Source organism: Siniperca chuatsi, linkage group LG5 (assembly GCF_020085105.1).
Source record: "Siniperca chuatsi isolate FFG_IHB_CAS linkage group LG5, ASM2008510v1, whole genome shotgun sequence".
Lineage (NCBI taxonomy): Eukaryota > Metazoa > Chordata > Actinopteri > Centrarchiformes > Sinipercidae > Siniperca > Siniperca chuatsi.
The window spans coordinates 6,276,140-6,289,528 of record NC_058046.1 but is presented as its reverse complement, the minus strand read 5'-3'; the positions used below and the strand labels follow the sequence as shown (position 1 = coordinate 6,289,528).

The 13,389-nt window shown below is 41.2% G+C and overlaps 1 protein-coding gene across 2 annotated transcripts in view; it reads right to left on the bottom strand.

The window, feature by feature from the left end:
- Positions 1-427: 427 nt before the first annotated feature.
- Positions 428-13,389, bottom strand: part of adgrd2 (adhesion G protein-coupled receptor D2) — a 31,665-nt gene continuing 18,703 nt past the window's right edge. The window contains exons 19-25 of one of the 2 annotated variants that reach the window (XM_044196432.1): positions 10,466-10,586; positions 6,799-6,840; positions 6,608-6,661; positions 5,265-5,412; positions 3,923-3,981; positions 3,793-3,823; positions 428-826 (exon numbers count right to left, since the gene is read on the bottom strand). In XM_044196432.1, coding sequence (XP_044052367.1) covers positions 819-826; positions 3,793-3,823; positions 3,923-3,981; positions 5,265-5,412; positions 6,608-6,661; positions 6,799-6,840; positions 10,466-10,586 — 463 coding nt within the window. In that variant the 3' untranslated portion in view covers positions 428-818. The remainder of the gene's footprint in view (positions 827-3,792; positions 3,824-3,922; positions 3,982-5,264; positions 5,413-6,607; positions 6,662-6,798; positions 6,841-10,465; positions 10,587-13,389) is intronic. The other variant, XM_044196433.1, reaches the window with a different exon arrangement.

Here is a 13,389-nt window from a genome sequence, read left to right as displayed (position 1 = left end):
GCTGCTGAGATTTCTGCCTCCACCCCACTACAATGGAGGTGAACAGAATTGTCCTGATTGCGCAGAATTATTCACAGAAACGACTGTCTACAGTTTTCATGCAAGTATCTCTACTCTATTGTACAAGCTCCTGATAAAAAGACATATTACTGTTTTTTGAATGCCATTTTCTGATGCAAGGAGCACCACCACACACAAAACGATCCGCTCCATTGTAATCAAAACCTTAGTGATTAAAACAGATTTGTGATTTGGATGAACTGACCCTCTTGTCTTTAGCTTTAGCTTCCAAAACAAAGGCACTCATTTGTGCCTTGAAGAGGTCAGTTCACCTGCTCACACTACTATCAGGCAACAAGGGATAAATAGAACATTTTTTAGACCAAATTGTTACTTTCTTCCAGAGATATTGATGTGTGGACATTAGTTTAAATGGTGAATCCATGATCAGAAATCCATTACTCTAATTGTTCCAATATGGCTGCCAGAGATTCAGCTACATCCCCTGAAACTTTGTTTGTTGGCGATAAAGAAACACACAACAAATACCATGTGTTAAAAAAAGTGAGTAGTTAAGGGAACATTGATCTGACCTGAGAACCAGTGACAGAGTGAGAGAAGGTGAGCTCACTTCTTCATCCTTCCTTCATGCTTATTTTCCTCCACACTGTGTGTGTGTGTGTGTGTGTGTGTGTGTGTGTGTGTCGTGGCCGTGCGCTTCTTCAGGTGGGATCTGTGTGTGTGTGTCCAGTTCTCCCTTCTTTCAGTGTGAGGCATGTTTACTCTAACTGAGTATCAGGATCCACTCCATTTGCAGTTCAACAACCTGCGGTGAAATAAAGTGAAAGGCATTAGCTACGACTCCCAGCTCGATCTGATGTTTAATGTTTTTGCATTACAGGAGTGCTAGTGTGTTTGTGTACAAAAGAGAAAACACGAAAGGGGGGAAATGAAAGGCAGAGTGAGAGAGAGCAGGTGTTGGAGTGGTTAATGGCTGATAGTGTGAATAGCGAGCCCTGTCCGTTCCTGATTAAGGGAATGAACTTCTCCTTTGTCTCGACAGTCGACAATGAACACCAAGCAGCACTCAAACACAATCCATCAGGCGTTCTTCACAGACAGCTAAACATTTAATGAATCTATTACAAACTTCCTTCTCCCTACTGCCAGGCAATTTAGAGCCATTGACAGTGACTTTGGAAATATGGGGACCATCTGTGGTGTACGGCCTGCACATTCAAATCAACAAAAGACACTAGGGAAGTTTTCACACAGGCTTAATGCTGTACACTGTACAGGTAAATGGAGACAATCTAGGCAGAATTAACCCCTTTTGCTCTCTCCTGCGGTCAGTTCTTTGTATCATATGAGAATCTTTCCTTACAGCTACTGTGTTATCAGTGGCTGTGCTCTGACCCACGCACTCCTCACTCACATCTATCCGCAAAGCAAAGATTTTAGGAAGCTTGTTTAGATTGAAATCATCAATAGATGATTCTTTCTACAAATACTCAGTGCCTTTAAAAATGACTGAAACATTACAACTATTCTGTTTTCTCCCATTTTATGTATAAGTGAAACTTAAGAACAAACAAAAATAGTCAGCGTTCAGACCATCATCCACACTAAACCACCATTATAGAACACTTCTGCTAACAGTAACAATAATAACTGACAGAAATCTGAGTCAGTTCATTCAGTCAACTCAAATGAGGAATTTCAATGAGAATAAATGCAAATACATATTTTTCTTTCTGCTTTTCTTTTCTCAAGGCTGCTTCCATATGTAGTGTACTTTAAAATCAGACAAAGAGCGAGCAGGTAGAGCTCAATGCATCCCTAACATGGGAAACCATGAAGGAGCAGTAACACGTGGATGCTGAGATTTGAAACTTATAGGTGGCGAACAATACCCAGTCATTTTCAGAAATGTATAGACGGTGACATTGGCCAAGCTTATTTCAGTGAATAAATGTAGTGATTGATTTATTTGCCTTCAAAGCTCTATTACACATCAGCAGTGAGAGATCAGTGCAGCCTCTTAAATCTGTCTTCACCACAGGGTCAGACACCTACTACAGTATGGAGCACCCACCATACGACCCAGGCCCACACTTCAGGATTCACACTTAAAAATCAATGCTTACAGTAAAATTCTTCAAAGTACTCAAAACATGTGACTTGTTGGGATTTAACTGGACAGTTGATTTCTTTCTCTCTAATTCCAAGTTTTACTAGTTGTCTCAGTCCTGTGTGTTTGATTATAGTCCTTCTCTCATATAAGATTTAGTTACCCCTGGATTCATTTCAGGGGGAGTTACTGGGGGGAGATAGTTACTGTGTAGTGGTTACGTTTCTGAGTAAACATTACTGCGTTACATTTTTAAAATGTGTGTGTGTGTGTGTGTAAATTAAATTACAAAATAAATTGCATTAAATGTCAATGTGGAACAAGATCAACGCCACTGAGCCCCGATGTCCAAACCAACAACAAATTCCATTGCTACACTTTGGAGCCTGTGCATACAACTGATTGATGCCTTCCTCTGTATAAACTAGAATTAGCCAGAAAAACTCAAAGACAATCAAACAAAAATGACTGACAATAAATAAAAAGTCAGTGGACGCCAGCATCTGTGATCCACTGCGCTCCTTAAAGTTTTCAAAAACTTTAAGCTGAATAAGCGCTCTGGGACAGGGATTATTGTCAGAAACAGCAGAAAGTCTTCACACACCTCTCTGAAAGTATAAGTTCCTCAGTGAATGCAGAAGTCACAGCTGGAGTATCCAACTTCAGCATTCTAGCATTTAGCATTTAGCCAGACCCGGCGTGGATCTGTTGTCACGACTTCAGCCAGTTCTTAATATTCATTATGTTGCCTGCTTTGCTCGCTCTGCCATTTACTACGTCTCCCTGTCATTACAGATCCTGCCTAATCCCTTTCCCACCATTTCCCTCACCTGACCTTCTCCCCCCACGCACTCACCCGCTCTCCATTTCCCTAATCAGCCTGGCAGTACATAATACCGGCCCATCTCCGCTCAGTCCCTGCCAGTTTGTATCAGCCTAGCTTTCCAGCATTTGTTCCTTGCCTGACAAGCCCTTGCCTGGCCCTCAGATTGATTATTCTCTGCCTGAACTCCACCTTGATAAGTTTGCCTGTCTCTCTGGTTTTGACTCTTGCCTGCTTCTGACCTTAGTAAATGTGGATTCTTACTCTGTCTTTGTGTCTTGCTAGCCATAACCCATAATGATGTGATCCTTAATTTTATTGCATTGTTCTGCATTTTTGTCATGTTCACTAACTACGGCACGGGTGCGACCGCATCCCCCACACACCCCCCTGACACTGAACGCACACATTGAACATGTATGTTTTCCAGTGTCCCCTCTGTGGACATGGCGCTCTCTGGAGCTCTACCCTCCTGCGGCCGCCGACACACCAGCAGCTTCTTTTTTGCCTCCTTTCTTCTGTTCCATTCTCACACAGTTTATCAGCGACTTGAAATGTAGTGAAGTACAATGCATGATAAAACGTTCTTAAGTAAAATTATTGATTTTTATACAAAGTACTCAAACACAACTTTGTTACAGTAACAAGAGTAAATGTAATTTGTTACTTCCACCCCTGGTTACTATTTATGTTACTATCTATACTATTCATCTGTTCTTGTACTTCTGATGCCGTGAGACTTTAGTGTGTGATCAATAGCATTTTCGTTATCTTAATTTCAACTAATACCAACTCTTAAATGATTCGAGAACAGTATCAAGTGATGTCAGAGTTGTACCTGATGGCTTGAACCCAGTCAGCTGGACCACCTGTTTTAATTGAAAAGACATACACAATACTCAGTCATATTTAAACAGCATGATATATGACAACAGTGTCATGCCTGATAATGCATGCGTGCTTCTTACTTGATTTCCTGATGCTGGTTTGAAAGAGAAACTCACAAAGCTCTCCTTTCTGAAGCTCTCTGAAACACAAAACACCTATTTGTATTTAAAGTTATTATTTCTCTTTCAGGACCAACACATTTGTTTATGCAAGGCCAAGACATGTAAGACAAAGACATACAAGCAAGACAAAGTACAATACAAAGAAAGCTTTATAAAATAAACACAGGGGAACAAAAATGCAAGAACATTGTGAGAATTTTCAATATAAAGTCTTTTGGTTCCTTCTGTATAAAGATCTTTATTTGCCCTTCTATTTCTAAACAATTAATGTCATTTAATTATAGCCTTGTCTCTGCAGGACAGATTGCTGCTGATGAGATAGACTGAAATATGAAGTGAAATGGCATCATCTGCCATCTGATGTCTATCGTCATCACTCATCATTCACTTATTTTAGTCACAAAGTGCAGTGAAGGAGTGAGAGTCTCATTCACAGCAGTGGTGGACATGTCACTGACTATCACATTGAAATAAAGATCAAATGACATCAGCGAAGACCATCATTCACCCTCAATGACCTATAATATGGAGGATGGATTCTTAGGTTTTTGGTGACCCCCCCTGACCTTTCCACAGGACGTTTTTTACACTCAGAACTTTTTGACATTTTATTATTATAAAATTATAAATATTATAAATATTATTATCTTAATATAAAAACACTGCCTAGCTATATGTATGGGGGGTGGGGGGCATTATGAGCCCCAGGAACCAAGAATTCCTAGCTACACCTCTGGCTACTTGTTGTTTGCTTTACAGAACAACTGACAATTAGTTGAAAGTTCAATGATCGCTCAGTCACTGTAAACATTACCTGAGTCAGAGATTGTGTCAATGTGGCACTGGAAGAAACGTGGTGCTGCCATGAAAGACACTTCAAGTTGAAATACATAGTTTGAAAGTGTGCTGAGTGTCGCGAACAAAATGGACAATTCATGTCCACGTAACTGCCGTGAGACTATTTATATAGGCTACATTTCCATTCCCTTGTATTCTGTGCCTCATAAGTAATATTTAAGTAAAGACACACACACACACACACACACACACACACACACACAAACACATGTTTGTTTCACTATCCCCGGGGGGGACAGTCATTTATCATAATGCTTTCCCTAGCCCCTTACCCTAACCTTAACCATCACAACCTAATTGTAACATGTGCCGTAAAACCAAGTCTTAACCCTCAAAAAGCAGTCTCTACCCGTGGGGACCTCAATTTCTGACAAAAGTCCCCACCGGGATATAAGAACATGAAACACACAAACACACACCAGCCTCAGGTCATGCAGCCTACCGTTCTTAATGACCAATGACATGGAGGTGGAGCTAGGGGGTCCAGAGGTCTCACTGGTCTCAGGGCTGGAGGGGGTCGGTGGACTGCGCCCCCAGGAGGTAATAGGGGCTCTCTGGGAAGGTAGGAAGCTGGTTGGCTGGGAACAGTTCTGAAAATACATCACAACCCAAACCCTGCAAAGTGATGATTTTATCATAAAGTACAATTTGTGTACTAGTCTACTCCACTACTACTATACTAAAATAATACCACACACAAAAGCAAAGTCAGGGTTCCAGGAAAATAAACATTGGTAAAGAGGGAATTTATTTTCCATCCTTTACTGATGGATCAGCCTAATTTATAACCAAAACGGGACCTCAATAAAAACAAGCTTGACGGCAGAATGTGCACACCTGTACGGAAACTCTGACCTGTGCGTGCAAACATTTTGGAGACAGGGGAATCTGGCGACGCAGATGGTGAGGTGGTGAAGTGAAGCCAGAAATGTTTTTCGAAATCAAACGTGAGAGGAGTCATTAAAGGCTAATGATGCCCCTCACACATTTCATTTCCCTTCATATCACACGTTAGGCCCACTTATAGATCCACTTTATCATAAACATTCAAACCAACAGTGTTATTTGTGCTTGTGCTAGTGAGCCATGACTATTGCATAAGCACCTTTCAACTGTAAAAGATAGAAGATAACTCAAATCAAATTCCGCTCAATATTTCATCAGCGCTGTGTCGCCGTCTCATTCCCCACCCCGGAGCGCAGAGGAGAGGGCCGGACTGTATGCTACTGACACTCACGGTCAGTTGTGGAGCTGCTGAAATGCTGTGATGTCAGATGTGGCAAGTGGCAGGAGTCTGGCTCGCCGACATTAAACGTGAACATACAGGCTGGTCCTTTCCACCTCAACCACGTTAACTAGGCTAACTGATGAAATTATCATCATCGGTTGTAGAAATCCAAGATAACATCAAATAGCATTAAAGAATTATAGAACAGAACGTCAGTAGTTTTTAATGATATCTTCTAATAGTGTACATGTAACACCAAGTACGATTTAGTTTTCATATAGTTTTTGAATGTATTCATGAAGTGCTTTGCATTGATCATTTATGGTTGAATGTGGGTGGGATATGAGGCTGATCCACGTGCGCACATTTCCAGGTGGACTGTGATTTATAAAGGGAACATTTTCTGCATTGTGCATTCGCATGGTTTTATATATCTGATTATTTTTTGCCGCACGTCATTTTCGGCTTTTGTGCGCATGTACATTTTTAGCATGGATCCTACGCACTGTTTAATAAATGAGGCCCTAATCACTGTTGTGTGCTTTTTACTCACTCACCGTGAAAGATAAGGCCTTCCTCTTTTCTTTGATCCTCTTTATGGCATTCCTCACCTAAATGAGAAGCAGCGTTTACACCCACTGGTTTGTCCAAAAGGCTGGCAGCCTCATACCATACAAAGATACATTCTGATATTCTGCTGCTGTGGCGACAGACAGCCGCACTGACAATGGACTGAATGCCTCCTTACCTCACTGTTGTAAACAGCATACACTAAGAAGATATACAAGCCCTGTGGAGGGGAGAGAGACACATTACGAAGCACATGTGAAAGGTGGAAAGTGGAGAAGAATAAACTCCATTCATGCAGCTTTTATTGAAAATATTTTCATCAAGTCCATTTAGTACTCCACTCTGTCATCTGTGTCAAACTCTGCTTTTCTCTTTACCAACAAAGAGAGAACCATGTATTGCCAAATACCTCTTCATGCTCTCAATATGTGTGGTTTTCTACTCCCTTTTGGCACCAGCTTCAGTTGGATTCAGCAGGGTGTGGCACTCAGCTCTTAGCTGAACTGGATCCAAATTGGATGTCTCTTGTCTTACTATTACAGAGAAAATCTGTACCAGAAATGTAATTTTGTGAGAAGAGTGTTTTCTCTAAGATTGCAGTTTGTTAACCTCCTGTACGTGCTGTGATATACTGAAGGAGTGGGAGTACTATAAAAATGCGATCCCTTCGCTAACCATAAATTATCCACTGCGGTAGTAGTAGTATCACAAACACCTCTTAAGGCCACATTTTGCTTGAAAATAGCTAGTTTGTCATCCGACCACGTCAGAAGTGTTTGTAAATGTTCCTAGCGGCCACACTTAGAAGGCAGCGTGAAAAGCCTGCCATCATAGAGAGGGGGGAGACGTGATGATCCTTTAAATACTCGGATAACGGTGCACATTTTCAGACAGTCTCTCCTGGAAGGTGTTTGCACACATTAAAAGTTATAGCAATAGATGCAATGAAAAAAGAGAGCTTAAGAGGGAAGTTCAAACCCTGCGTACTTTTTCAGTGGGTGTAAATGTCAGCTTGGTGCTTTCAGAAAGTTCAAAACATGGTTGAACACTCCTCACCTCCCCCAGTTCCAAAATTGGAAAAGTTTGGGGTAAGGGGGTTTCAGAGGCTGTTCGACCAGCTGACAAGCACTTCTGTTGGGGCATACAGGCGCCTTTAGCTGCCTCTTGTGGTTTAAATCAAAATCTCTGCTCCTAAAAGGAACACTAAAAGTCAATTTGACTCAGACTCAACAAGTCTTCCAAATGGTAAATTGTAAATGGACTGTACTTGTATAGCGCCTTTCTAGTCTTCTGACCACTCAAAGCGCTTTACACTACATGTCTTTCACCCCATTCACACACATTCATACACTGATGGCAGAGGCTACGAGGCAAGGTGCCAACTGCTCATCAGAAAGAAACTAATCATTCACGCACACCGATGGCACAGCCTTCGGGAGCAATTTGGGGTTCAGTATCTTGCCCAAGGACATTTTGACATGCGGGCTGGGGGAAGCCGGGGATCGAACCGCAGATCTACAAAACAGGAAGAGCTTCTGCCTTCTACAACAACCCATATGAGCATTTTATGATCTGGCGCCCCTATCTTTAGGATTACATCATTTGTCTGTGCCTTCCAGAACACACATGACTTTTACAAAAGTGACTCATTGAGCTTTTTCTGATCTGCCACCTCTATGATTAAGGCTTGGTTCAGTTTAGGCATCTAAAACTACTTTGTTAAGCACAGAGGAAGCTTGTGGTCATTGTTAAAAAAACCCAATGTTGGCTGTTCTCCTGTGTCAAAGCCAGACACTCTGTACACCAAACCATTCACCCCGACCTCCTCCCCAAGAGGTTTTTCCGGTGCATCACGCTAATTCCACCTTTGTCATTATTCACATGACCACAACAGAACATAGGTCAATTTGAGTGTTTGACCAACAACTGATGCTGTCGTTTTTCTGGTGAGGTCAGTCTCATCAAACTGATCTAAAAATTCACACACTGAATATAAAGGTATACATAGATGTATACAATGAGGACAGGAAAAACTAAGAGGGGAGTTGCTGATTGGGTAGAACAGGAGATAAGCTGATTGGTTCTTGCCGCTGTTGTCAAGACAGATCACATTAATCCAGGGCCTAGTGAGTCTGCTATTTTGGAGCAGATATATGCATGAGCAGCTATGTTTACATGCATTATGTGATTTAAGCAGTGATGTGAATGAGGTAGAGCTCAAGTAGACTCTGCTCTGTAGCATTGAAACAGAATTATAATGAAACAGTCCTATTATGGACAATTCATGAAAAGATTTAATTATTTTAACTTTGGTTATTGCGTATAATCAGTCAGTGACAGAAATAAAGCAGCCATTCTGTAGTGTATATACTTGTGTTTAACCTGCACCACACCATTACCAACAGTATGCCTAATAATTTTAAATCTATAATTATGTCTAATAAATCAGACTATCAATGACTACTTGGATCTTCGTCACATCAGAATAAATCTGCCCAAATAATTGTTGACACAGAAATCTAGTGGAAGGAGGCAGGAGTGGATGATCTGGTGACAAATAATTTCAGATACTGGGACTAGAGGGTTTAGTGAATTGAAACCTGTTTTGCCCTACCAGCTATCACTCTACTTTCTTGGTTCTTGGCCTTCACACTCTGTCCGTCATACTTTGCTTCTATAGACTGTTGAAGTAGCCCAGTGAAAAAAATTTTTTTTTTGGTAAGAAGAAGAAGATGGGCTGGCTCGGCATCATCCTCCTGCCTACATGGGAAAGAACTCCTACTGTAGTGTTATCTGCCCTCAGCTGGACACCGGCAGTAAATCTAAATTAACTAGCAGCTCTCCAGGGGTCACCCAGGGGCTAGCTCATTTTTATTAATTAAAGACCGGGGACGAGCACCGAGGGGTGGGTGGGGTAAGAAAAGACAAGGAGAGAGGCTGATGTACAGAAAGAACAGTATAAGAAAGTACAGTGTATGGTAAAAGGTTGAAGTGAGGGAAAAGTGTCTGAGAGAGGAAGTAACTGTTGTGTTATCAGGGGAGGAGAGCTGGAGGTTGATGTGGTATGGCTTGTCGTTCAAAGGCCTGACTGCCTTCTCCCACACACACACACACACACACACACACACAGACACACGAAGGTGCATGAATACACAGTCATAGTTATAATGTTACAACTGCAGATGCGCAGATAAAGACATTGCATGTGTGCAAAAAAGGTCCATATAAAGACATACACAATATTAATATTGTAGTAGTGACACATAAACACGTGTCATAAATACAAAGCTATGACACACATGTATGCACACAGGCCCACAGGTCTCCATATTCTCATTTCTGTCATAAGCTGTAAAGGCCATTGAACCATGCTCATGAGTGAACATATGAGAAAGGCATCATTTTGAAGCTGAATGAATAAAATGTGAACACTCATGCTCCCCAAAAGACGAAACACTTGATATTGAAACTTCGGTCACTACTAACCCCACTGTTGACTTGAGGAGGGTGAAGTCAGACGTGAGCTACCTCCGTGACACATGGAGCCGCCCGTCGTGTCTTTTCACCTGCTAGTGAGGAGCTTTTCGGGTCAACTACAAGGGATATTAAGCTATGCACCCCCATGCAACCAGTAGGAGCTGCTAGTGCCACTGTAATCGTTGGACTGGATGTCCAAGGCGGAGGTATCACTTCTCAAAATCGTGTCTGCTATGGTGGGTTACGTAACGTTACCCCACCCATCTTTAACCAACAGAAGGAAGTTGCACTATATAATATTTATCTATAAAGCTCAAACTACTCAAACTAAACAGCCAAACTACCTCTGCTCTCTGGTCTTTGTTTACCTGGAAGGCATTGAGAGCGATGAAGACATAGGCGACTACTACAGACAAATGGACCAGCACTCCACACAGCCAGGTCAGGCCCAGCACTGGCAGCAGGATGAGAACTGGACGGGTCACAGCCCTGCAAACATACACAGAATGCACATACATGAACCATAAATGCACATACAATATGTGCATGAACTACACACATGTACTCTCAAATACAGATGCATGAGAATGAGTTCTAACAGACCGGTGGAACAAAACTTTGACATTGTGTACAGTACTACTACAGTACCTTCTCTTTGTCAACCATTTCAGAAAACACGAGTATAGACCGACACAAGGAGCCAGCAGAGTGGAGTTTTCAAGGTATTTCAATGACATTTTATTCTCAAATATTTTCTCTTTGAATCCTCATCAAGCATCTGCACAGCTATAGATTTTACCGCCTACTACAGTCATACTCCTGTTCCTTTGCAATCATCCTTTCAATGATCTTGGTGCTTATACGGCCAATAACCATTTCATGGGGCAAGGCGGAAAAGGTTGCCTTTGTTCGAACCACTATTGTTGTCACACTGCTGCACCTGGGTAGAGAAATTGAGTTTTCAGACTGTACTGTGTCTGCAAGGACAAAGCCAGCACCCACTTCCCTCTCTTCCCTTTTATTTTTGAAAGTCGTTTTCCCTCTAATCTCCTGAATTCATGTAACACTCTAGAGCTGGCACAAACATCTACTTTTAGTCTGTGTGTGAGGGAATGAAGAGACACAGCGAGAAGGGGAATGGCGTTATAGCATTTCCATCAGGCTATGACAAATGTGCAAAAAGAAAATCTGGATGGAAGAGAGCTGCTGCATGTTGGGTTGAAGGACTTTTTGGCTGAATATGAAAAGAGATCCAAGTCTTTCCACAGCCGTAAGACATATGTAATACCTTCTAATTCTAGTGTACTGACCTGTGTATTAACCTCTGGAAAAGCATATTAGTACTCAAAATACTGAAAGAAGAATGTCCCTAATAGACACTGCACATAGATTGTCTTCAATTTAGGTATAATCCTCACATTCTATTCTAAGCACAATATGAGGAAGATTTAGAAGATGTTATGCTGCAGATGTATCGTCAGGGTGAATCAGCTAATCACGGGAAGTGATTCAATTTCACCTAAATTACCAGGTTTTGAGATATCTATCTCTGAGACTTCTGCCTCCACCCAAATACAATGGAGGTGAATGGAGTTTTATTTGTGGTGCTCACAGAATTGAGAAATGACTTTAAAAAAGTTCAACATCAGCATAGCTTCCCTGAATAAATGTTCCTCTCACCCTGGATACTTCACGGACCTCACTGTCAAACAGTGTTTATTTGGACAATTTATTTGGTAGAAAGTAGCTCTAAAGAAAACTGCATACATACTGTATATGTATATGGTTTATCAGAAATCATTCAGCAGAATCATAGTGCCTGTGGTTATGCTGCTAGAAATGTTGCTTGCATACATAACTGTACTGTAGCAGAATTACTAGAAATGTTTGTACTATCATCCTGTAACCATAGCAACATAAACAGACGTGACACAATGAAAAGGGAAATTATGCTTGCTGCTCAGCCTCTGACTGGCAATCATACTGTATGTATGCAAAGTTGAAGCAGATTAATTGTAATAGGAAATAGGAATTTTGTAATAACAAAGCAAAAATATGGCTCGATTTAAAGGTCTGGCGGTCTATATTTTCCTTATTGTCAACAAATCCCATGAAAAGACCCAGACCGACAATGAATGTACAAGTATTGTGTGTGTATCCAAAGCCTGATATGTCTTATTCCTCTGTGCCATTGTTGTCCAGAAACACAAATTTAATTAAAAACGCATCAGTGATTCACACTTTTGCACTGGGTGACATGTTCCTTCATTACCATGCACATCACACACACTGCAGTTTATTTTGACACAATACCGCACATGCCAAATGTGGACTAATCCACTGCTGAAAATGGTCTCCAACAAGTGCACTGTTTCCTCCTGTTTGAGGAACGTTTGGTAAAAAAAAATACTCGACCAGCTGTTTTAGGTTTTAAATTACTGAGCCTTTTCTAAAGATGAGACTATATATTTGTGACACATTTTCAAAGATTTATGACTTAAGCAGGCATTAATGGGTTTGAGGCTGAATGACACAGACAGGGTAGGGAAGAAAATACATCATACAGTGTACATACAAAGTCAGACTAATGCATTGCTGGTTTGAGTCTTTTCATGGGATTTGTTGATGTAAGGAAAACATGGCGAGACTCATATCAATCATAAGTAAGTATTTCTGTAAGATGTGGTGACAGAAATGCGAATGGATTCCTTGGAAAGTCAGAATTGTGTTTTCAAGGCCCTATAACAAATAAGATGTACATGTGTTACAAAAAGGCCTTCAAACAGTCCTCAGTAATTAGGCTTGTTCAGAGAATGGCAGAATCTTTAAAGTTACCATTCTACCTTCACTGTTGCTTTCATATGTCATGTTTTAGACACTGATCATGTTGTAAAGTGTCTAGAAGAACTAAACACTGCTAGATAGAAGATATAACATGAAAGTACTTAATAAAAGAACAGAATTTATTTAACAGAATGTAGTTTTAAGTGAAGACATATCCCAAGATGTAGCACACACACACACACACACACACACACACACACACAAACACACACACACACACACACACATAAGTTGTGTTGGGACCAGGTGTTAAGCTGATAAGCCCTTACAACTCCCACAGCAGACTCCCGAGCCTAAACTCCCAATCTCTCACAGTGTCTCGATTGACTATGGCTGGCTCGACCAAAAACGAAACAGCAAGTATGTGTGTATGTGAGAGAGAGAGAGAGTGTGTGTGAGAGCGCGTGGGCGTACGAGAAAAACACTTGAAAGAGAACGCACAAAAAGC